General features: G+C 38.6%; 1 protein-coding gene across 1 annotated transcript in view; it reads left to right on the forward strand.

Moving 5' to 3' along the window:
- OTOGL (otogelin like) overlaps positions 1–23,812 on the forward strand; it is a 170,794-nt gene that overhangs the window by 75,239 nt on the left and 71,743 nt on the right. The window contains exons 26-27 of the mRNA XM_005571630.5: positions 15,499–15,633; positions 21,844–21,993. Coding sequence (XP_005571687.3) covers positions 15,499–15,633; positions 21,844–21,993 — 285 coding nt within the window. The remainder of the gene's footprint in view (positions 1–15,498; positions 15,634–21,843; positions 21,994–23,812) is intronic.

Consider the following 23,812-nt stretch of genomic DNA (forward strand, 5'->3'; position numbering starts at 1 on the left):
TCTTGTTACATTGATCCCTTTACCATTAAGTAATAATACCCTTCTTTGTCTTTTTTGATCTTTGTTGGTTTAAAGTCTGTTTTATCAGAGATTTGGATTGCAACCCCTGCTTTTTTTTTGCTTTCCATTTGCCTGGTAAATATTCCTCCATCCCTTTATTTTGAGCCTATGTGTGTCTTTGCACATAAGATGGGTCTCCTAAATACAGCACACCGATGGGTCTTGACTCTATCCAGTTTCCCAGTCTGTGTCTTTTAATTGGGACATTTAGTCCATTTACATTTAAAGTTAATATTGTTAGCTCTGAATTTGATCCTGTCATCATGATGCTAGCTGGTTATTTTGCACATTAGTTGATGCAGTTTCTTCATCATATGTCTTTATATTTTGGTATGTTTTTGCAGTCTGGTACCGGTTTTGCCTTTCCATATTTAGTGCTTCCTTCAGGAACTCATGTATGACAGGCCTGGTGGTGACAAAATCCCTCAGTATTTGCTTGTCTGTAAAAGATTTTAATTCTCCTTCGTGTATGAAGTTTAGTTTGGCTGGATATGAAACTCTGGGTTGAAAATTCTTTTCTTTAAGAATGTTGAATATTGCCCCCCACCCCACTATCTTCTAGTTTGTAGGGTTTCTGCAGAGAGATCTGCTGTTAGTCTGATGGGCTTCCCTTTGTGGCTAACCCAACTTTTCTCTCTGGCTACCCTTAACAATTTTTCCTTCATTTCAACCTTGGAGAATCTGACGATTATGTATCTTGGGGTTATTCTTCTCGAAGAGTATCTTAGTGGTGTTCTCTGTATTTCTTGAATTTGAATGTTGGCCTGTCTTGCTAGGTTGGGGAAGTTCTCCTGGATAATATCCTGAAGTGTGTTTCCCAACGTGGTTCCATTCTCCCCGTCACTTTCAGCTACATCAATAAGTCATAGGCTTGGTCTTTTTTCACATAGTCCCATTTCTTGTAGGCTTTGTTCCTTTTCATTCTTTTTTCTCTAATCTTGTCTTCATCCTTTGTTTCATTAAGTCGATAATCAATCTCGGATACCTTTCTTCTGCTTGATTCATTTGGCTGTTGATCCTTTTGTGTGCTTCACAAAGTTCTCGTGTTGTGTCTTTCAGCTTCATCAGGTCATTTATGTTCTTCTCTAAACTGGTTATTCTAGTTAGCAGTTCCTGTAACCTTTTATCAAGGTTCTTAGCTTCTTTGCTTCTTTGCATTGGGTTAGGACATACTCTTTTAGCTCTGAAGAGCTTGTTCCTAGCTACCTTCTGAAGCCTACTTCTGTCAATTCATCAAACTCATTCTCTGTCCAGTTTTGTGCCCTTTTCTGAGAGGAGCTGTGATCATTTGGAGGAGAAGCAGCATTCTGGTTTTTGGAATTTTCAGCATTTTTGTGCTGCTTTTTCCTCTTCCTCGTGGATTTATCTACCTTTGATCTTTGATGCTGATGGCCTTTGGATGGGGATTTTGTGTGGGTGTCCTTTTTGTTGATGTTGATGTTATCACTTTCTGTTTGTTAGTTTTCCATCTAACAGTCAGGGCTCTCTTCTGCAGGTCTGCTGGCGTTTCTTGGAGTTTTACTCCAGACCCTGCTTGCCTGGCCTGGGTATCACCTGTGGAGCCTGCAGAACAGCAAAGATTGCTGCCTGCTCCTTCCTCTGGAAACTTCATCCCAGAAGGGCACCCACATGATGCCAGTCAGCTCTCCTGTATGAGGTGTCTGTCGACCCCTACTAGGAAGTGTCTCTCAGTCAGGAGGCACTTGAGGAGGCAGTCTGTCTGTTAGCGGAGCTTGAGCGCTCTGCTGCAAGATCTGCTGCTCTTTTCAGAGCTGGCAGGCACAAACGTTTAAGTCTGCTGAAGCTGTGCCCACAGCTGCCCCTTCCCCCAGGTGCTCTGTTCCAGGGAGATGGGAGTTTTGTCTATCAGCCCCTGACTGTGGCTGCTGCCTTTCTTTCAGAGATGCCCAGCCCAGTGAGGAGGAATCCAGAGAGGTAGTCTGGCCACAGCTACTTTGCCATGCTGTGGTGTGTTCCGCCCAGTCTGAATTTCCCAGTGACTTTCTTAACACTGTGAGGGGAAAACCATCTACTCAAGCCTCAGTAATGGCAGATGCCCCTCCGCCAGCCAAGGTTGATTATCATAGGTTAACTTCAGACTGCTGTGCTGGCAGCGAGAATTTCAAGCCAGTGGTTCTTAGTTTGCTGGGCTCCATGGAGGTGGGACCCGCTAAGTGAGCCCGCTTGGCTTCCTGGCTTCAGACCCCTTTCCAGGAAAGTGAACAGTTTTGTCTTGCTGAGGTTCCAGGTATCTCTGGGGAATGAAAAAAAAAAACGCCTGCAGCTAGCTTGGGGTCTGCCCAAATAGCTGCCCAGTTTTGAACTTGAAACCCAGCCCTGGTGTTGTAGGCACACAAGGGAATCTCCTGGTCTGTGGGTTGCAAAAACCATGAGAAAATCGTAGTATCTGGGCTGGATAGCACAGCCCCTCATGGCTTCCCTTGGCTAGGGGAGGGAGTTCCCTGGTTCCCTGGCCCCTTGCATTTCCTGGGTGAGGCCACGCCCCACTCTGCTCCTGCTCGCCTTCTGTGGGCTGCACCCACTGTCTAACCAGTCCCAGTGAGGTGAACCAGGTAACTCAGTTGGAAATGCAGAAATCACCCACCTTCTGCTTTGGTCTCGCTGGGAGCTGCAGACCAGAGCTGTTCCTATTCTGCCATCTTGCCAAATCCCCCAGGTTCTGCCTTTTCAATAAGCTACTAGATAGTGCTGATGCTCCATGTCTATGGACCATATTTTGAGTAGTAAGAATGTAGAACATTTCACTTTCTTAACAACCTGATTTTAATTGTTTTTGAAATTATTCTCTTCTTCTGCATAGTCAAATTTAAGTTACATTCAGAACAAAGAAAGTTTCATTGACAATATAATGTCAAACATTAAATGTTCCCACTGTATATATCATTACTGTTAAAGATATTTGTTTGGGGCGGAGCAAGATGGCCGAATAGGAGCAGCTCCAGTCTCCAACTCCCAGCGCCAGCGACACAGAAGACCGGTGATTTCTGCATTTTCAACTGAGGTACTGGGTTCATCTCACTGGGGAGTGCCGGACGATCGGAGTTGGTCAGCTGCTGCAGCCAGACCAGCGAGAGCTGAAGCAGGGCGAGGCATTGCCTCACCTGGGAAGCGCAAGGGGGAAGGGAGTCCCTTTTCCTAGCCAGGGGAACTGAGACACACAACACCTGGAAAATCGGGTAACTCCCACCCCAATACTGCGCTTTAGGAAACAGGCACACCAGGAGATCATATCCCACACCTGGCTGGGAGGGTCCCACACCCACGGAGCCTCCCTCGTTGCTAGCGCAGCAGTCTGTGATCTACCGGCAAGGCAGCAGCGAGGCTGGGGGAGGGGCGCCCGCCATTGCTGAGGCTTAAGTAGGTAAACAAAGCTGCTGGGAAGCTCGAACTGGGTGGAGCTCACAGCAGCTCAAGGAAACCTGCCTGTCTCTGTAGACTCCACCTCTGGGGACAGGGCACAGTAAACTAAGACACACAGACACCTCTGCACAGACGCAAACGACTCTGTCTGACAGCTTTGAAGAGAGCAGTGGATCTCCCAACACGGAGGTTGAGATCTGAGAAGGGACAGACTCCCTGCTCAAGCGGGTCCCTGACCCCTGAGTAGCCTAACTGGGAGACATCCCCCACTAGGGGCAGTCTGACACCCCACACCTCACAGGGAGGAGTACACCCCTGAGAGGAAGCTTCCAAAGCAAGAATCAGACAGGTACACTCGCTGTTCAGAAATATTCTATCTTCTGCAGCCTCTGCTGCTGATACCCAGGCAAACAGGGTCTGGAGTGGACCTCAAGCAATCTCCAACAGACCTACAGCTGAGGGTCCTGACTGTTAGAAGGAAAACTATCAAACAGGAAGGACACCTACACCAAAACCCCATCAGTACATCACCATCATCAAAGACCAGAGGCAGATAAAACCACAAAGATGGGGAAAAAGCAGGGCAGAAAAGCTGGAAATTCAAAAAATAAGAGCGCATCTCCCCCGGCAAAGGAGCGCAGCTCATCGCCAGCAACGGATCAAAGCTGGACGGAGAATGATTTTGACGAGATGAGAGAAGAAGGCTTCAGTCCATCAAATTTCTCAGAGCTAAAGGAGGAATTACGTACCCAGCGCAAAGAAACTAAAAATCTTGAAAAAAAAGTGGAAGAATTGATGGCTAGAGTAATTAATGCAGAGAAGGTCCTAAACGAAATGAAAGAGATGAAAACCATGACACGAGAAATACGTGACAAATGCACAAGCTTCAGTAACCGACTCGATCAACTGGAAGAAAGAGTATCAGCGATTGAGGATCAAATGAATGAAATGAAGCGAGAAGAGAAACCAAAAGAAAAAAGAAGAAAAAGAAACGAACAAAGCCTGCAAGAAGTATGGGATTATGTAAAAAGACCAAATCTACGTCTGATTGGGGTGCCTGAAAGTGAGGGGGAAAATGGAACCAAGTTGGAAAACACTCTTCAGGATATCATCCAGGAGAACTTCCCCAACCTAGTAGGGCAGGCCAACATTCAAATCCAGGAAATACAGAGAACGCCACAAAGATACTCCTCGAGAAGAGCAACTCCAAGACACATAATTGCCAGATTCACCAAAGTTGAAATGAAGGAAAAAATCTTAAGGGCAGCCAGAGAGAAAGGTCGGGTTACCCACAAAGGGAAGCCCATCAGACTAACAGCAGATCTCTCAGCAGAAACTCTACAAGCCAGAAGAGAGTGGGGGCCAATATTCAACATTCTTAAAGAAAAGAATTTTAAACCCAGAATTTCATATCCAGCCAAACTAAGTTTCATAAGTGAAGGAGAAATAAAATCCTTTACAGATAAGCAAATGCTTAGAGATTTTGTCACCACTAGGCCTGCCTTACAAGAGATCCTGAAGGAAGCACTAAACATGGAAAGGAACAACCGGTACCAGCCATTGCAAAAACATGCCAAAATGTAAAGACCATTGAGGCTAGGAAGAAACTGCATCAACTAATGAGCAAAATAACCAGTTAATATCATAATGGCAGGATCAAGTTCACACATAACAATATTAACCTTAAATGTAAATGGACTAAATGCTCCAATTAAAAGACACAGACTGGCAAACTGGATAAAGAGTCAAGACCCATCAGTCTGCTGTATTCAGGAGACCCATCTCATACGCAGAGACATACATAGGCTCAAAATAAAGGGATGGAGGAAGATTTACCAAGCAAATGGAGAACAAAAAAAAGCAGGGGTTGCAATACTAGTCTCTGATAAAACAGACTTTAAACCATCAAAGATCAAAAGAGACAAAGAAGGCCATTACATAATGGTAAAGGGATCAATTCAACAGGAAGAGCTAACTATCCTAAATATATATGCACCCAATACAGGAGCACCCAGATTCATCAAGCAAGTCCTTAGAGACTTACAAAGAGACTTAGACTCCCATACAATAATAATGGGAGACTTCAACACTCCACTGTCAACATTAGACAGATCAACGAGACAGAAAGTTAACAAGGATATCCAGGAATTGAACTCATCTCTGCAGCAAGCAGACCTAATAGACATCTATAGAACTCTCCACCCCAAATCAACAGAATATACATTCTTCTCAGCACCACATCATACTTACTCCAAAATTGACCACGTAATTGGAAGTAAAGCACTCCTCAGCAAATGTACAAGAACAGAAATTATAACAAACTGTCTCTCAGACCACAGTGCAATCAAACTAGAACTCAGGACTAAGAAACTCAATCAAAACCGCTCAACTACATGGAAACTGAACAACCTGCTCCTGAATGACTACTGGGTACATAACGAAATGAAGGCAGAAATAAAGATGTTCTTTGAAACCAATGAGAACAAAGATACAACATACCAGAATCTCTGGGACACATTTAAAGCAGTGTGTAGAGGGAAATTTATAGCACTAAATGCCCACAAGAGAAAGCAGGAAAGATGTAAAATTGACACTCTAACATCGCAATTAAAAGAACCAGAGAAGCAAGAGCAAACACATTCGAAAGCTAGCAGAAGGCAAGAAATAACTAAGATCAGAGCAGAACTGAAGGAGATAGAAACACAAAAAACCCTCCAAAAAATCAATGAATCCAGGAGTTGGTTTTTTGAAAAGATCAACAAAATTGACAGACCACTAGCCAGACTAATAAAGAAGAAAAGAGAGAAGAATCAAATCGACGCAATTAAAAATGATCAAGGGGATATCACCACCGACACCACAGAAATACAAACTACCATCAGAGAATACTATAAACACCTCTACGCAAATAAACTGGAAAATCTAGAAGAAATGGATAATTTCCTGGACACTTACACTCTTCCAAGACTAAACCAGGAAGAAGTTGAATCCCTGAATAGACCAATAGCAGGCTCTGAAATTGAGGCAACAATTAATAGCCTACCAACCAAAAAAAGTCCAGGACCAGATGGATTCACAGCTGAATTCTACCAGAGGTACAAAGAGGAGTTGGTACCATTCCTTCTGAAACTATTCCAATCAATAGAAAAAGAGGGAATCCTCCCTAACTCATTTTATGAGGCCAACATCATCCTGATACCAAAGCCTGGCAGAGACACAACAAAAAAAGAGAATTTTAGACCAATATCCCTGATGAACATCGATGCAAAAATCCTCAATAAAATACTGGCAAACCGGATTCAGCAACACATCAAAAAGCTTATCCACCATGATCAAGTGGACTTCATCCCTGGGATGCAAGGCTGGTTCAACATTCGCAAATCAATAAACATAATCCAGCATATAAACAGAACCAAAGACAAGAACCACATGATTATCTCAATTGATGCAGAAAAGGCTTTTGACAAAATTCAACAGCCCTTCATGCTAAAAACGCTCAATAAATTCGGTATTGATGGAACGTACCTCAAAATAATAAGAGCTATTTATGACAAACCCACAGCCAATATCATACTGAATGGGCAAAAACTGGAAAAATTCCCTTTGAAAACTGGCACAAGACAGGGATGCCCTCTCTCACCACTCCTATTCAACATAGTGTTGGAAGTTCTGGCTAGGGCAATCAGGCAAGAGAAAGAAATCAAGGGTATTCAGTTAGGAAAAGAAGAAGTCAAATTGTCCCTGTTTGCAGATGACATGATTGTATATTTAGAAAACCCCATTGTCTCAGCCCAAAATCTCCTTAAGCTGATAAGCAACTTCAGCAAAGTCTCAGGATACAAAATTAATGTGCAAAAATCACAAGCATTCTTATACACCAGTAACAGACAAACAGAGAGCCAAATCAGGAATGAACTTCCATTCACAATTGCTTCAAAGAGAATAAAATACCTAGGAATCCAACTTACAAGGGATGTAAAGGACCTCTTCAAGGAGAACTACAAACCACTGCTCAGTGAAATCAAAGAGGACACAAACAAATGGAAGAACATACCATGCTCATGGATAGGAAGAATCAATATTGTGAAAATGGCCATACTGCCCAAGGTAATTTATAGATTCAATGCCATCCCCATCAAGCTACCAATGAGTTTCTTCACAGAATTGGAAAAAACTGCTTTAAAGTTCATATGGAACCAAAAAAGAGCCCGCATCTCCAAGACAATCCTAAGTCAAAAGAACAAAGCTGGAGGCATCACGCTACCTGACTTCAAACTATACTACAAGGCTACAGTAACCAAAACAGCATGGTACTGGTACCAAAACAGAGATATAGACCAATGGAACAGAACAGAGTCCTCAGAAATAATACCACACATCTACAGCCATCTGATCTTTGACAAACCTGAGAGAAACAAGAAATGGGGAAAGGATTCCCTATTTAATAAATGGTGCTGGGAAAATTGGCTAGCCATAAGTAGAAAGCTGAAACTGGATCCTTTCCTTACTCCTTATACGAAAATTAATTCAAGATGGATTAGAGACTTAAATGTTAGACCTAATACCATAAAAATCCTAGAGGAAAACCTAGGTAGTACCATTCAGGACATAGGCATGGGCAAAGATTTCATGTCTAAAACACCAAAAGCAATGGCAGCAAAAGCCAAAATTGACAAATGGGATCTCATTAAACTAAAGAGCTTCTGCACAGCAAAAGACACTACCATCAGAGTGAACAGGCAACCTACAGAATGGGAGAAAATTTTTGCAATCTACTCATCTGACAAAGGGCTAATATCCAGAACCTACAAAGAACTCAAACAAATTTACAAGAAAAAAACAAACAACCCCATCAAAAAGTGGGCAAAGGACATGAACAGACATTTCTCAAAAGAAGACATTCATACAGCCAACAGACACATGAAAAAATGCTCATCATCACTGGCCATCAGAGAAATGCAAATCAAAACCACCATGAGATACCATCTCACACCAGTTAGAATGGCAATCATTAAAAAGTCAGGAAACAACAGGTGCTGGAGAGGATGTGGAGAAATAGGAACACTTTTACACTGTTGGTGGGATTGTAAACTAGTTCAACCATTATGGAAAACAGTATGGCGATTCCTCAAGGATCTAGAACTAGATGTACCATATGACCCAGCCATCCCATTACTGGGTATATACCCAAAGGATTATAAATTATGCTGCTATAAAGACACATGCACACGTATGTTTATTGCAGCACTATTCACAATAGCAAAGACTTGGAATCAACCCAAATGTCCATCAGTGACAGATTGGATTAAGAAAATGTGGCACATATACACCATGGAATACTATGCAGCCATAAAAAAGGATGAGTTTGAGTCCTTTGTAGGGACTTGGATGCAGCTGGAATCCATCATTCTTAGCAAACTATCACAAGAACAGAAAACCAAACACCGCATGTTCTCACTCATAGGTGGGAACTGAACAATGAGATCACTCGGACTCAGGAAGGGGAACATCACACACCGGGGCCTATCATGGGGAGGGGGGAGGGGGGAGGGATTGCACTGGGAGTTATACCTGATGTAAATGACGAGTTGATGGGTGCAGCACAGCAACATGGCACAAGTATACATATGTAACAAACCTGCACGTTATGCACATGTACCCTACAACTTAAAGTATAATAATAATAAATAAATTTAAAAAAAAAAAAAAAAAAAAAAAAAAAAGATATTTGTTTATGGTATCATTTTAAGTAGTAAGACAAAGATTCTATGAAACTTTTTCATTTTGTATATGGAAAAAATATTTGCACATTTCTACCAAAAGCATTAAAAGTCTTATTCATGTGTCAGCATCTCTACAAACATTCTCCAATGTATGGTGGTGATCTTTGTTCACATTATTATTTCATTCATTTAATAAAACAATTTTAGAGGCCTATTAAATATAAAGCATGCCAGTAAAAACATATCTACTATGTATACTCCATGTAAAGTATATACTCCAGATTTCTCTAAGAAAATTCTAAGGTTTTGATGGTGGCGATAGTACGTTATATTTCTTATTATTCTTTCCAAGTCATTTTGCAGAATGCTGGGCATTTGGTGAACTCAGTAACTACTTATTAGTGTTTTCTCCTGTTACCCTTATTTTCTTTTGTAGTAGAGAAAACATAACATTTATCATTGTAGTTTCAAATAGTGATTGTGTAGAAAATACTTCAAGTAGAGTATTTGTCTTAACTCTGAGTCTTGGCAAGAGGAAAGTATATTCTTGTGTTTGTGTTTAATTGTAGAGAAATAATAACAACTAAGAAATAATGGACAAGGCCACAATCTAATAAAAGATGTACCATAGTTTCTTTTCAAATGATATTCTTTTTCTCTCTCTAGTTCTTAATTTCTTTCTTTTTTTTTTTTTTTTAATACTTAAAGTTCTAGGGTACATGTGCACAACGTGCAGGTTTGTTACATATGTATACTTGTGCCATGTTGTAGTTCCTCATTTCTATGAAAGACAAATCATAACAGGACCAATTTACTTGCAAAATAAGTTTTAATTGTAATATGTATGGCTTGATTATTTGCATAAAGTACAGGAAGAATAATTATTGTTCATATAGGCTCTTTTATGTTGACTTTGTTGTAACTTTCTCATAATCTCAGGTTAGACCTTTTAAAAACCTCTTGAGGTTAGCCAAGCTAAGGATTTATCTGTGCCTGCAAATACCTATATGAATTGGATTAATTTCTCTCTTCTTGAGGTTCCAGAATAACTTGGGGTTTCTAGTCCTGTCAGAAAGTGATGTGTTTCACTTACTGCAGGTCACAAACATTGTAAAGGAATTGCATAAACAAGGTGCTAGGCCAGTCTGTACAAGAGGCTTTGGTCAGCTCTATAATGTCAACTTAAATTCCCCAAAGCAGTCCAGTCATATCTGTAAATATTCCATCCTAGTCAAAGCCATGGTAAAATAACCAGCGTCTCCAACTGTGTCCTGTTACAGCAGAAAATAGATTCTTATTGAACTTATGCAAATAGCTATATTGCCATACTTTAAGGATACTCACAAATAATTTTCAAATTCTGGAGATATCAGATGTTAAGAAATATGCCTCAAATTTTGCTCACAAGAGCATGCTTTACTCAATTTATTTTAAGCCATAAATGGCTCAAAAGAAAGGTTTTCTTTTATTTTTCTTTCTTTCTTTCTTTTCTTTTTTTTTTTTGAGATGGAGTTTCACTCTTATTGCCCCTACTGGAGTGCAATGGTGCAATCTTTGCTCATCACAACCTCCACCTTCTAGGTACAAACAATTCTCCTGCCTCAACCTCCCAAGTAGCTGGGATTACAGGCATGCACCATCACGCCCAGCTAATTTTGTACTTTTAGTAAAGATGGGGTTTCTCCATGTTGGTCAGGCTAGTCTCGAATTCCTGACCTCAGGAGATCAGCCTGCCTTGGCCTCCCAAAGTGCTGGGATTACAGGCATGAGCCACCGCACCCGGCAGAATTGTTTTCTTGACTTTAGAAAACAAAACAATAAGAAGCCCAATGTTTCAAACAAAAAAGTCATAGGAAAATATTTCTGCCTTCTATTATTTCAGTCCCATGCTGTTAACTCCTGTTCTGCCCAGTATTGGGCCAGCAATCCTCACGAACACATCTGCTTTCCAATGAGAATCCCAGAAGTTTTCTCTCTAGTCTAATGACACAGTCTCCAGAGTAATAAGAAACCTGCCTTCAAGAGCACCTGTCAGAGTCCTTTCCACAAACTTCCCTAAGGAAGCAAGTTGTGGACTGCAGCTGATTATAAAGTGCTTTCTGAGAAGAATCAAAGTAAAACAATAATTGTCTGTGCATGACAAAAGTCTTAGAATAGCAATGGTTAAAGACACAATAGACAAGGAAATTTGATTACTTCTGTGGCATACAATCATTTAACGTAATAGTCATAATTATTCCTGATAACATAGATTAAGACATACAAGAATTATATGAATCTCATATAATTTTGGAACATACATTATTGACACATTCATATAAAAATAACTCAAAGAAAGTTAAACACCATTTCGTATTTGACAATGATTCTGGTATAATTTTAATGTACCAATGAAGATTAATATGTCTGTCTCGGACTTCAGGAGCCCTAATATCCAAAAGTTAGTTTGAGGCCAAAAGACTGAATTTAGAATTTGGAAAGGTTATCAAATATCAAAGACTTAAAACACTTGATATTGCAAAATAGAGTCACAGATCACTGTAAAATTAGTCATTTATTTAATCAAAGTGATAATTCAAATATTTTAAAAAGCAATAACCTTTACTCTTTGGTAGAGAGGAGACTCAGTTTCCCAAATAATCTTAAAACTTAATAAAGATGGTTAAAAAGGTAAATTTAATCTGTCTCTCTCTTCTCTCTTTTTTTGTTGCCATATACTCAAAAGGTAAATAAAAATCTTTTACTATCTCTTAATATTACACAAAAATCTTGTTCAAAAGAGAAAAACAAATTTTACCTTTGCATTGTGCATTATTAACACTAAAGTTAATTTTAAAAAATACATCCAATTTTAATTAGTTTGATCACAAGGTAAGATCTTCATAAACTTTTTGTAACCTTTTACAATATTTACCATTCTTTTTTCCAACTTTTTATGTGTTCTAACAAGAACCTCATGAAGGTGTCAACTGAAGGGTGGTTTTGTCTCCAGGCAGCAGAGAGTCATGGTTGACCTGATGTCATTCTTGCAACTTGGACAACCTCTGTGGGACTGCCCTATTTTCTGCTTACTCAGGCCAGCGTGTCTAACTTTCTTTTCCATGTCTTTTCTCTACTTTTTCTTCAGTTCAGTCATCCTTTCTACTTCCTCATATGTTCAGCTTGTTTTTACCTGGTCAGCTCCCGCTGTTCCTTACATCCTTTACGTGTTTATTCACCCTCAGATCTTACTGCAAAACGTTAAAAAAAAAAAAAGTCGGTATTTTCTGGTTCAAATTTGAGAGAGAATTGAATAGAGTATAGTTCGTTTTTTCTGCCAGCATTGAAGTCTCTTTGCCCATAAATGAATGTGCTGCTTTGGGACATAAACCATGGCTGCCTGAGGCTATGGTATCAGCAGAGACTTTGTGTGGGATAATTACCCTTAAAAGGCTGGGGCTATGACAGGTGCTGAGACTGACATGTCAAGTATAATTATATACGTCCTTGAAAGGTGCTGAGTTTCTGTTTCAGAGTCATTTTGGGGCATATTCTGTATTAAAGCTTTTAGTACCTGAGAATAAAGGGTTTTGAGGAGCCCATGTGGCACATTGATATTGACCTTTTTCCTCCAGCTTTGTTATCATTATTACTGTGTTGCTTAGCAACTCTGCGGCATTATTTCTAAACCTAATATTAACTTGAAATATGTCAGAAATGGAAAGTATAGAAATGTGACTTTTAGGTATAGTGCTATTGTTTCCAATTACTGTCAGCATAACATGCTATTATAAGACAAACCATATAGATAGAATATTTCTTGACATTTCAGATTTAATATAAAGGATAAAACTAACATTGAGGCACTTTAATTAATAGTAATAAAATATAATGGCAATAGAAAGCCTTTCAATCAGCTTTTCACATCCCTTAATCTAAATAACTTTTCCCAAGAGGAAGAGCAAAGCAAAACCCTAAATTATGTATTTTTACTTCTTTGAAAATTATGCAGAAAGGCAGAAAAGTATGACATTATTTTTTTTTTGAGTAGTACAATGCCATAATCATCATAATGACCCTTATTATTCCACTTTTCAAAATTTAGGCAATGCTTTGCAAAAGGATTGTTTAAAAAGCAGCAAAAGCTCCCAGCATCTATGAAGGAAAAATGGGTTACAGAGGGACACATTAATTACTCCACAATACCATTCATTACAAACCTATCCTCTAGTCACTATAAGACTTATTAACAAGGCAGAAAGAATTTAGCCAAAATAAGAGATGAATTGAGCTAGTTTTCATATTGCCAGTGTTGTGAAAAACTAAGTGTGGAGAATTTACATCAAGAACTCTATGATCATCAGGCAAGGTGACTTACACCTCTAATCCCAGCACTTTGGGGGGCTAAAATGAATGGCTCACTTGAGCCAGTAGTTTGAGACCAGCCTGGGCAACATAGTGACACCCTGCCTCTACAAAAAAATTTTAAAAATTGGTCACGTGTAGTGGCACACACCTGTAGTCTCCCAGCTCCTCAGAGGCCAAGGTGGAAGAATTGTTTGAGCCTGGAAAATTGAGGCTGCAGTGAACCATGATCATGCCACTGCACTCCAGCAGCCTGGGTGACAGGGCAAGACCTCATCTGGCAAAAAAGAAAAAAGAAAAAGAAAAAACAAACTGTATGATTGCCATTTTTTTTTTTTTTTTTTTTTTTTTAGACAGAGTCTCACTCTGTCACCCAGGCTGGAGTGCTGGAGTGCAGTGGCATGGTCTCAGCTTACTGCAACTTCAGCCTCCCAGGTTCAGGCAATTCTCTTGCCTCAGCCTCCCAAGTAGCTGGGACTATAGGCACGTGCCACCATGCCTAGCTAATTTTTGCATTTTTAGTAGAGACCGCGTTTTGCCATGTTGGCCAGACTGACCTCTTGAACTCCTGACCTCAAGTGATCTGCCCGCCTTGGCCTCCCAAGGTGCTGGGATTACAGGCATGAGCCACCGTGCATGGCCTATGATTGCCAAACATTTAATGACTTTTTCTTACTATAAAAGTAAACGCTGACCCATATATCTCAAAATGGAAAAGATTCAGGAAATATGTGTGGGCCTTTGACAACTGAACATTGAATCCAAGGAGAAATGTCACATTTCTTCCTTTCCTTTTAATGAAATCTCTACTGTCCACTATTAGTGAAAGGGCTCTTCAAACAGTAGCTTTTAACTTTGGGGGAGATTAAGACCACTTTGAAAATCTGACAAGAAGCATGTACTTTCTTCCTAGAAAAATGGTAAGTATATGAATTGATGAATATGTTAGTTTTATTTAATTATTTCACATTATATACATATAACATCCCTTTGTATCTCATAAATATGTACAATTATAACTTGCCAATTAAAACTTTTAAAGAACCAGATACAAACAATATTTTAGAATGAAATTTCCAGAGTCAGTGCAACTGAAGAAACCTATCCATTCAACTGGGGGAGAAAATTAGAAACTTTGATTCTAAAGAGTGACTTAGTGGATGCAGTGGGGAGTTGCTAAGGAAAGGGTCTAACTGGAGGTGGAAGTGTGACATTTAGAGTAGAGAGACCAAATAGTGTTCCTTGAAGTTAGGGATTCCCTATCATCTAAAGTTGTCTTTCTCCTCAACCATTTCTAGACCCTTCCTAATTTCTTTATAAGTGGCATCAACACAAACAAAACAGATTAGGGATTTGAATTCTGATCCTCCTCTTATTTGGCAAAGCGACCTCAGATAATCAATTAGTCCGTCTTAACCTCAGTTTCCTCATCTGTAAAATGGAAATAATACCTAATTCAAAAAGTTTGCCTAAGAACTAAATTGGATAATATATGTAAAATGCAAAGTAAGCTCTCAAACAATACACATTATTTTATTTACTAACAAATACCAAAGTTTTGTAACTATTTGTGTTCTTATGTATAGACAAATAATTATTCAGCCAGAAATATCCTTTAAATAAAACCAAAGACATATATCCAATGAATATTTTTTAAGATTTCCCTAAGTGACATACTGTTTTGTTGATTATTGACAAAGAAAATGATAATGGTTAGTACATTTGAGCTATAGAAATAAAATGGTAAACTTGGCTGGAACAAAATTTTAACAGAGATATTATAGGTGTTTAAAGATTGAGGTATCCTACTATATTTCTATAAAATTCTTCACATTATTAGTTAAAAATGACTTTTTTTATAGAGGTAAGTTGTTTTTCAGTTCTAATGCAATCCATTGTCAATATTGATCTTTAAGATTTCTTAATAAAAATAACTAAAATAATATAGGTTGTATATATTTGTATTAATAAAATATTTTTGACATTTCAGAGTACAGATGATTCAGATATATCTATCATTGCCCAGAACAAGAAATGCTTTGACAACGATATTGTTTGTTCTAAAAGTGTTTTGATTTCAGTTGGGGACACTGAAATTTACCTGAATGATACTCCTTACAAACAGGTTAGTGAATTATTTCTTTCAGGATCATTTGAAGTTGTCCTGAGGATACTACAAATAGAATAGAAATGATTTGGGCTACTTCTCTCTGTAAATGGTTATGAGATCTATGTTGTTTTTTCTTTTCCATTTTGTGTGGCTTCAGTAAATTGTGCTTCACTTCTCTCTTCTTATTTCTTAACTTGCCTTCTCCATATTCCAATTCATTCCTCTTGCTTTCATTCCCATAGTTGCCATTTGGGCCCTTGCAGCCCTCACCTATTGCCTTAATTACTTCAGTGGCTTCCAGGCTAGACTCTTGGCTTCTAGTTTTAGTCTTTCCCCTCTAATTCATCCTCACATACTGCAGCATAGGTAGTTTTACTTGTATATATATATATATATTTTTTTTCTTTAGACAGAGTCTCACTCTGTTGCCCATACTGGAGTGCAGTGGCATGATCTCGGCTCACTGCAACCTCTGTCTCCTGGGTTCAAGCGATTCTCTGGCCTCAGCCTCCTGAGTAGCTGGGATTACAGACGCACTCCATCACTCCTGGATAATTTTTGTATTTTCAGTAGATACGAGATTTTACCATGTTGGTTAGGCTAGTCTCAAACTCCTGACCTCAGGTGATCCACCTGTCTTGGCCTCCCAAAACGCTGGGATTACAGGCATGAGCCACTACGCCCAGCCTTATATATGTACATTTTTGATGGAAATCTTAATATGTCACTCTGTGGTTCTTCAAGACTTTGAGATGCCTTCCCACTGCTCCTCCAAGGCCTTGCCAATCTGGCTGTTACCCACCTCTCCTGCCTGCTCTTTCATCACTTTCTGCTTCAAGCCCACATTCCAGAAGGTGGAGCATCTTATTAGTCCTTCATTACTATTATTGCTTCTTCCTGGATCTGTCTTTCCATTTAAATTATTCTTATGCAATATGTCTTACCATACCTCCTCCAGGGAGCTCCTTCTTATACCCTGAAGCACCCTATTGGAATGTGTATCATGCTTTAATGAAACTACTTGTGAGCTTGTCTTCCCCAATTGTCTCCAAGTTCTTGTTTATTGTATCCTTGGAGCCTGCCCAATTTAGTAGAATGAATAAATTTCATTCATTCATTCATCTCGTACCTTCTTTTATAATGTTTACTGAATATCAAAACATGTGCTAATTGTTGGGACTACAATAGTGAAATAACACTGTGCTTGCCTTTAAGAAGTTTCTGCTCAGGTGACGGATACATTCAGGTAAATAAGGATGCGCAGCGTGGTGTCCTATGGTAGGAATTTATGTAGGATAATATGGGAACTGCTGGGAAGAACACCTAAAGAAACCTGGGGTGCTTAGGGTGATTGTTAAGAGCATAGACTTTAGAGTCACTCAGTAGTAACTTGGAGCCTCTGTTCCATCACCTGCCTGCTCTATAACTTTGGGCAGGTTTACTTAACCTCTCCAAGCTGCAGCTTTTCCATCTGTAAATTTGGGAAGATTTTAGAACCTACTTCTTTAGTTTGTGTGAGGATCGAAATGAAAGTATAAATTGATGGATTTGAAATGATTCTTCTTATTTCCTTTACCCTCCCTATTGTTGAAGGCTCAGAAGACATGCTGTGGAGGAAATGATTTGCACTGAGTCTTAAAGGATGATTAGGCATTAGCCAGGTGAAGAGAGGGAGTAGGGTGGCAATCAGTACAGACGAATAAACCCACTCAGTAGAGCAGAGCTGAGAGATGGAATGGCATGTTTGGATAACTGCAGGTGGTTTAGATTGGTGGAAGCACACCATATGAGACAGTGGATGGAGGGAGTGGCAAAGAGACTCAGGGAGGAGCGTCCTGATCAGCTGTCATTCAGGGAGCATGGGGTAAAGGCAATAGATGAGGGGGCTGAGTCCAGACTATGGAGGCTCTTGAATGGTGCAAGATATTTGAACCTCATTGTACAGGCAAGAAATTTCAGAGTTAGAAAGTACATGATTTAACAAATGGGCTTTAAAAACTGACCTATATTCTGAGATGTTTAGAACAGTGTTTCTCTCAGTTTGGTCTGCCAATATTCATTAAAATCATCTGGATTTTTTTCTTGTAAGTGCTGGTTTTTGGTCTGACTTCAGTAATTGGAATGGCTGTTGCTGAAAACAAAATTGACATTTTCAATGGTACCTGAAATTCTTGTGCACACTAAAGTTTGAGAACAATTACCTTAAAACATAACTATGTTTCAGTCAGAAACATTGAAACTAACTGGGCAGCAATCAACCTTTGGGCAAAACAGAGTTTCTACAATCATGTTGACATGTTTTTAAAGTAATTACAGCGGTTTGTCATAACCACCAACCAGATATTCATCTATTGATGAAGGTTATTTCTAAGAAAAAAGAAGGTTATTTCTAAGAAAAGCATATATATAGTACTATATATGCTTAACTGTACATCTTGTTGAAAAAGTTATAGGGGCTATAAGATTGGCTTGAAACCAGTTCTAGGGGGTTCGACTCTCTCCTTTTTCATTTAGTTTAATATAGGTTGGTTAAAAAAGAAACAAGAGCAAATAGTAAATGCTCTTATAAAGACAGTTTGACACATCTTTGAAGTGGTGATTGCAACTCCACCTAACTTTCAACTTCCAATTTTCACTTGTATGTAGGTGTTAATGAGTCTCCTTTATATAAATTGTATGACATAAGATTAAGAAAAGTCATAAAAACAGTTTGACCCTAAAGAAATCCCCTGCAATATTTTTTTTCTCAAACATCGAAAGTGAAAAATAAGCACTATTTATTTTATGGTAGATGGACCACCCATTCAAGGGAAGAACAAAAAATCACCTCTGTAATTTTATTATTTTATTTTATTTTATTTTTTTGAGACGGAGTCTTGCTCTGTCGCCCAGGCTGGAGTGCAGCAGCGTGATCTCGGCTCACTGCAAGCTCAGCCTCCCAGGTTCACGCCATTCTCCTGCCTCAGCCTCCTGAGTAGCTGGGACTACAGGTGCCCGCCACCTCGCCCAGCTAATTTTTTGTGTATTTAGTAGAGACTGGGTTTCACTGTGTTCGCCAGGATGGTCTCCATCTCCTGACCTTGTGATCTGCCCGCCTCGGCCTCCCAAAGTGCTGGGATTACAGGCGTGAGCCCCCATGCCCGGCCCACCTCTGTTATTTTTATATGTAAATGTACAATTCTAATTTTATCAAATGTATAAGATATAACTATTTTATTAATTTATTTAAGCTGTACTTTAAATATTTTAATTCTCCATATTTCTAACATATCTTGCTAACATCACTAGAGTTTGTTTAAAGTGCTCTAATTCTCATCTGAAGTGGAGATCTCTATTTTGGACAATTCATAATACCTCACTGTTCTAATGAACAGCATTATTTATGAATCTGAAAAGTAAGGCGTATGGCAACTCCCTTTGACTACAGAGGATTTTCTTGTAGTAAACTGCCCTATCTAATGAAAATGAAGGATTTTATGTCTAAAGACAAATAGAAAAGATGTGCTTTTGTATCAGGATAACTGATGCAAAACCAAACTGAGCAAAAGAGAAACAAATCAAAGACAAGCAAGATGATAGAAAGATACTAAAGAGTGCAGTGAAAACAATAGAATTAGTTTATGGTGGCAGAGACCGACTTGGGGGTAGGGCAAACTACGCAATTTGTTCAAAACAGGTAAAATGTTTCATTTTCTTGTTTTGTGTTCTGTCTTGATGTGTCGTGGCTTTTTTTTGTTTTTTTTTTTTGTTTTTGTTTTTTTTTAAAATCATCATTTAATGCCATGCTCACTCAAGCATAGGGATAGTCCTGGGGTGAGTGCACACCACACACCCTGTCAGTGCTGAGGGCCTTCCTTGCCTCATAACTCTAACTTGGCATTTGGGTATGCATGCCTAAGTCCAACTCCTCCTGCCTCTGTGTTGCAAGTAGAGTGTAGTAGTGGTCTCTGGGTGGCTGCAGAGAAGCAGGCATCTGAGAATCAATCCCAGGGAGGTTGGGCAGACAGCAGGAGATGTGAGCCAAGGCTTCAAGGCCCAGACACATGATTCTTTGTCTCACTGACCTTCACTGACAAAACACGGATTCACACGTAAAATCAGAATTTCAAGACGGCAATTACAGAGCATTAATTCCCAAGTGGTGGCCCACATCTGAGCAAGGGACTGTCCTTGCTCAGAAGAGCATTGCGCTGTCTAAATGCCTACCAATCCGGCTCATCTTGAGGATGAAATTTCTAGTGGGGCAATCAGGGGAGGCCTCACAGAGGAGGGAGCATATTGGTCACAACTGATGGGAATGAGGCCATTACGCTAAGATGTGGAGTTCCTAGCAGGAGGAACACCAAACACACAGGACTTGAGATGGGTAAAAGCTTAGGTAAATTTGAAGAACAGAAAGAGACTCAGCATATCTGAAGCTTAGTCAGTGAGGGTGGGGATTGGGAAGTGGAAGGAAATGAGATCAGAGAGAGCCAATCAATAACACATATGGTTATATACAATATATACTGTTCTATACAATATACCGTGCACCTATTTTAAGTATGACCTTGGTCTAGGAGACTGAAAACTCCTTATGGATGTGACTAAATTTATTTCATTTTCCCTTTGAAATATTTATTAAAAAGTCTACTGTAGTGTAGTATTTTCAAACTATGCTTTTGTTATTACTTGAAGGAGAAAAGTAACCAAAGAATTTCATATCTCCTTCACAATTTTTATTTTGCTTCTGGCTAAATTTGTCTTACTTTGATGTTAACTGTGCCTTTTTGAAGTTATTATATGAGTTAATTTCAAGGTCAGATTCAAATCAATATAGCCATGTGTTGCCCTTGCTTAATAAAGAATATTGTATATTCCTTTTAGGAATATTGTATATTCCTAAAAGTTCTCTAACATTTCCCGATATGTTCCATCTCTCATTTCTCTCTGCTTTATCCTTTCTACTGCATAAATTATCTTCTTTTAATATACAACCATGGTCTGATACTTCCTTGTTTGAAAGCTTTTATTAACCACATTTTGCACATGTGATAATTACTCTGGATAACTTGGTTGCAAAGGTCTCAGGCTATGATCCATCATGTAATTCATGCTCTAGCCTTTTGGTACTCTCCTTTGTTCTGAAAAAAATCTTTGACTTTCTTGTCCCTAAGTCTTGATTCAAGCCATTTCTTTTGTTTGGAAGGATTTCTTCTCCATTCTCATTCTCAACCCCCTATACCTTGCTGTGCATATCCTCTTGCAGATCAGTTCACACCCACCCTTTGCAAGAAGCCTTCTGGAATCCCTTTAATGGTAATTCACCCCTTTCCACCCTGCTACACACATACAGTAGTTCCTCCTTGTCCATGAAGGTTAGGTCCCAAGCCCTCCAGTGGATGCCTGAAACTGTAGACAGTAGCAGCCCCAATTGCCAGCAATCAGAACATGTTTCTGTTCATGCTTTTTACCCACAAATTTAATGCCTTTTCCATCTTAACTAAGCACTTACCATGCACTGTGGCTGTTGGTTTTGCAGTTTAATGTACAGCAGCAAAACTAGCTGAATTTCTTTTCCCTTCTTCACAATTTCACAGATAGAAGATTCATTCTTACTGTACATCTTAGCAACCACAGCATACAATTTTTTTTCTTTCTTGTTAAGTTGAGAACTTTCTCCTTTTCACTTAAAGGAAGTACTTCACAGCTTCTTTTTGCCTGAATTGGGAAGGCAATGTCTCCTACCAAACTTAATGATTCTGATTTTCAATACATTTTTAATAAAGTCAGTAGACTATTTGCATGCTATCATTAGCTACTCAGAAACATGAGCAGGACCAAATTTCTCTCTTTTGCAGGCAAGGCCATACCCTTTTTTAGTTCTGTCATATTTATTCATCACAGATGTAAAATTTCTGATTTGGCGGGGATATCATTTAATGTCTTCTGTTTCCATTCCCTTGTTTTGCTCTTCCCCATATGTAACTGAAATATCTTTTCCCTTTGTCCATTTATCCATGTGGGGTCCATCTGCTAGTTTGTGTCTGGTAATCAATATTTATGTTTTTACGTATTTTGTGCAATTGTTTTGTCTTTTCTTACAGAATTCAGAAAAGGCATGACCAAGCAACAATATTAGCACATAGATAGTTGTTGGTAAATATTAACTAAGCTAATTTGATATATTTTGGTTAGAGAACCTAGTACTCACTTTATTTCTTCTCTTTTCTTTTTTTTTTAAAGAAACGATCAGGTTTTTTCCTGGAAAACAAACCTACCTACCAGCTCTGGAAGGCTGGTTACTATATAGTAGTATACTTTCCAGAGAAAGATATCACTATTCTTTGGGACAGGAAGACAACTATTCATATCAAAGTTGGGCCACAGTGGAAGGTAGGTTAACCTAAGCTCCTAGTGAGATGTAATGAATAAAATCACATTTAGTTTTTGATATTTGATGAAAATAAAATAATTAATGTTTTCCTTTAAGAACTAGGTTATATTTTCAGAATTACTAACTTATACCCTTGTGAAGAAGAACTTTACCAACTATGTACACTGTTTGTGTACAGTTCTTTTTGACTTTAACCTTGCAGTATCCACTTTTCCAAGATTACTTAAGCCAGCTTTCTTCTCTTTTTCTTCAGCTTAACTATTTGATTTGTTCATAGTGCAATTAGATTCAGTTCTTACAGTCTGCATTCCATGTTTTCCTCCACATTCTGGATTTTTTTTTTTAAGTTTACGTGCAGTAAAATTATTTTTAAAATGTAAATAAAAGTTACTCTTATTGTATCCAGGTCTATGGATTTTGACAAATGCATTGTATTAGTCCGTTATAAAGAACTACCTGACACTGGGTAATTTATAAAGAAAAGAGGTTTAATTGACTCATAGTTCTGCATGGCTGGGAAGGCCTCAGGAAACTTACAATCATTGTGGAAGGCAAAGGGGAAGCAATCACCTTCTTCAAAAGGTGGCCCGAAAGACAGAAAGAGTGAGGGGGAAATGCCACTCTTTTAAACCATCAGGTCTCATGAGAACTCCCTCACTATCACAAGAACAGCTTGGGAGAAACCACCACCATGATTCAATCACCTCTCACCAGGTCCTTCCCTCAACATATGGGGATTGTAATTCGAGATGAGATTTGGGTGGGGACACAGAGCCAAACCATATTGTGCATGGAGCCTTGTATCTGTCACAACATTTCTACGTAGAACATACCTGTCAACCTCCAAATATACTTCTTGTTGCTTCTCTTTTGTCAACCCCTACATTTGCCTCCTAACCTCAGACAACCACTGATTATATTTTCCACTGCAATAGTTTTATCTTTCTCAGATATCATATACATGGAATTGTACAATCTGTAGTCTTTTGGGTCTGGCTTCTCTGACTTGGCAAAGTATATTTAAGATTCATATAAATTGTTGTGTGAATTCTATACTGTTGAGTAGTATTCTGTTGTGTGGATGTACCACACAATTTATTTATCCATTCATGGTTGAATATCCAATCTGAGTTGTTTATAATTTTTGTCAATTTATATTTTAAATTATTTTATATACTATTCCCTGCTAAATATTTTTATTAAATATTGTTAAGTAGTTTGCTATTTAAAATATTTCAAATTTGATTAAATATTTTGAATATTTATTTGAATATTTTGAATTCATATTTTAAAGTTGTTTGCAAAAACATTGATGTATTTTTATTAATCTATTTTACCTGAAATTGAGACTGAGACTCATGGATATAATTTTTGTCAAATTAAAGAAAATTGGAATATTAACAATATCTTCTCAAAAATACAGAAAAGATACATTTTTTAAAAAAGATTTTAATATGATGTAAAATATGATTGTATATTGAAGTTATAGTCTTTAAGTCTTAAGGAGGATAAAGCCCAAAGATCTATTCCTAGGTTTGTTGGCATCTTGAATTTCTTTGATGAACCGAAATAACCTTTAGTCATTGCTGTTTTTCTTCAACAAATATTCACTGCCATTATTCATCCAATATCCTTGTTTCCAGTAAGAATAACAATGTATTTTACTGCTAGATGAAGGAGGAGAACTTGCAGTGATTTTCTAAAAGCAGTAGAACTACTCTTTAAAACCTTGAATTTAAAGATGCTGAATGCTCTCTTCAATATTGAAGAATAGAATCCATCTCTTAATGGTGAAGTTGGCTGCCTGTATCTCTAGCA

The sequence above is a fragment of the Macaca fascicularis genome, chromosome 11, assembly GCF_037993035.2.
Source record: "Macaca fascicularis isolate 582-1 chromosome 11, T2T-MFA8v1.1".
NCBI classification, from domain to species: Eukaryota; Metazoa; Chordata; class Mammalia; order Primates; family Cercopithecidae; genus Macaca; species Macaca fascicularis.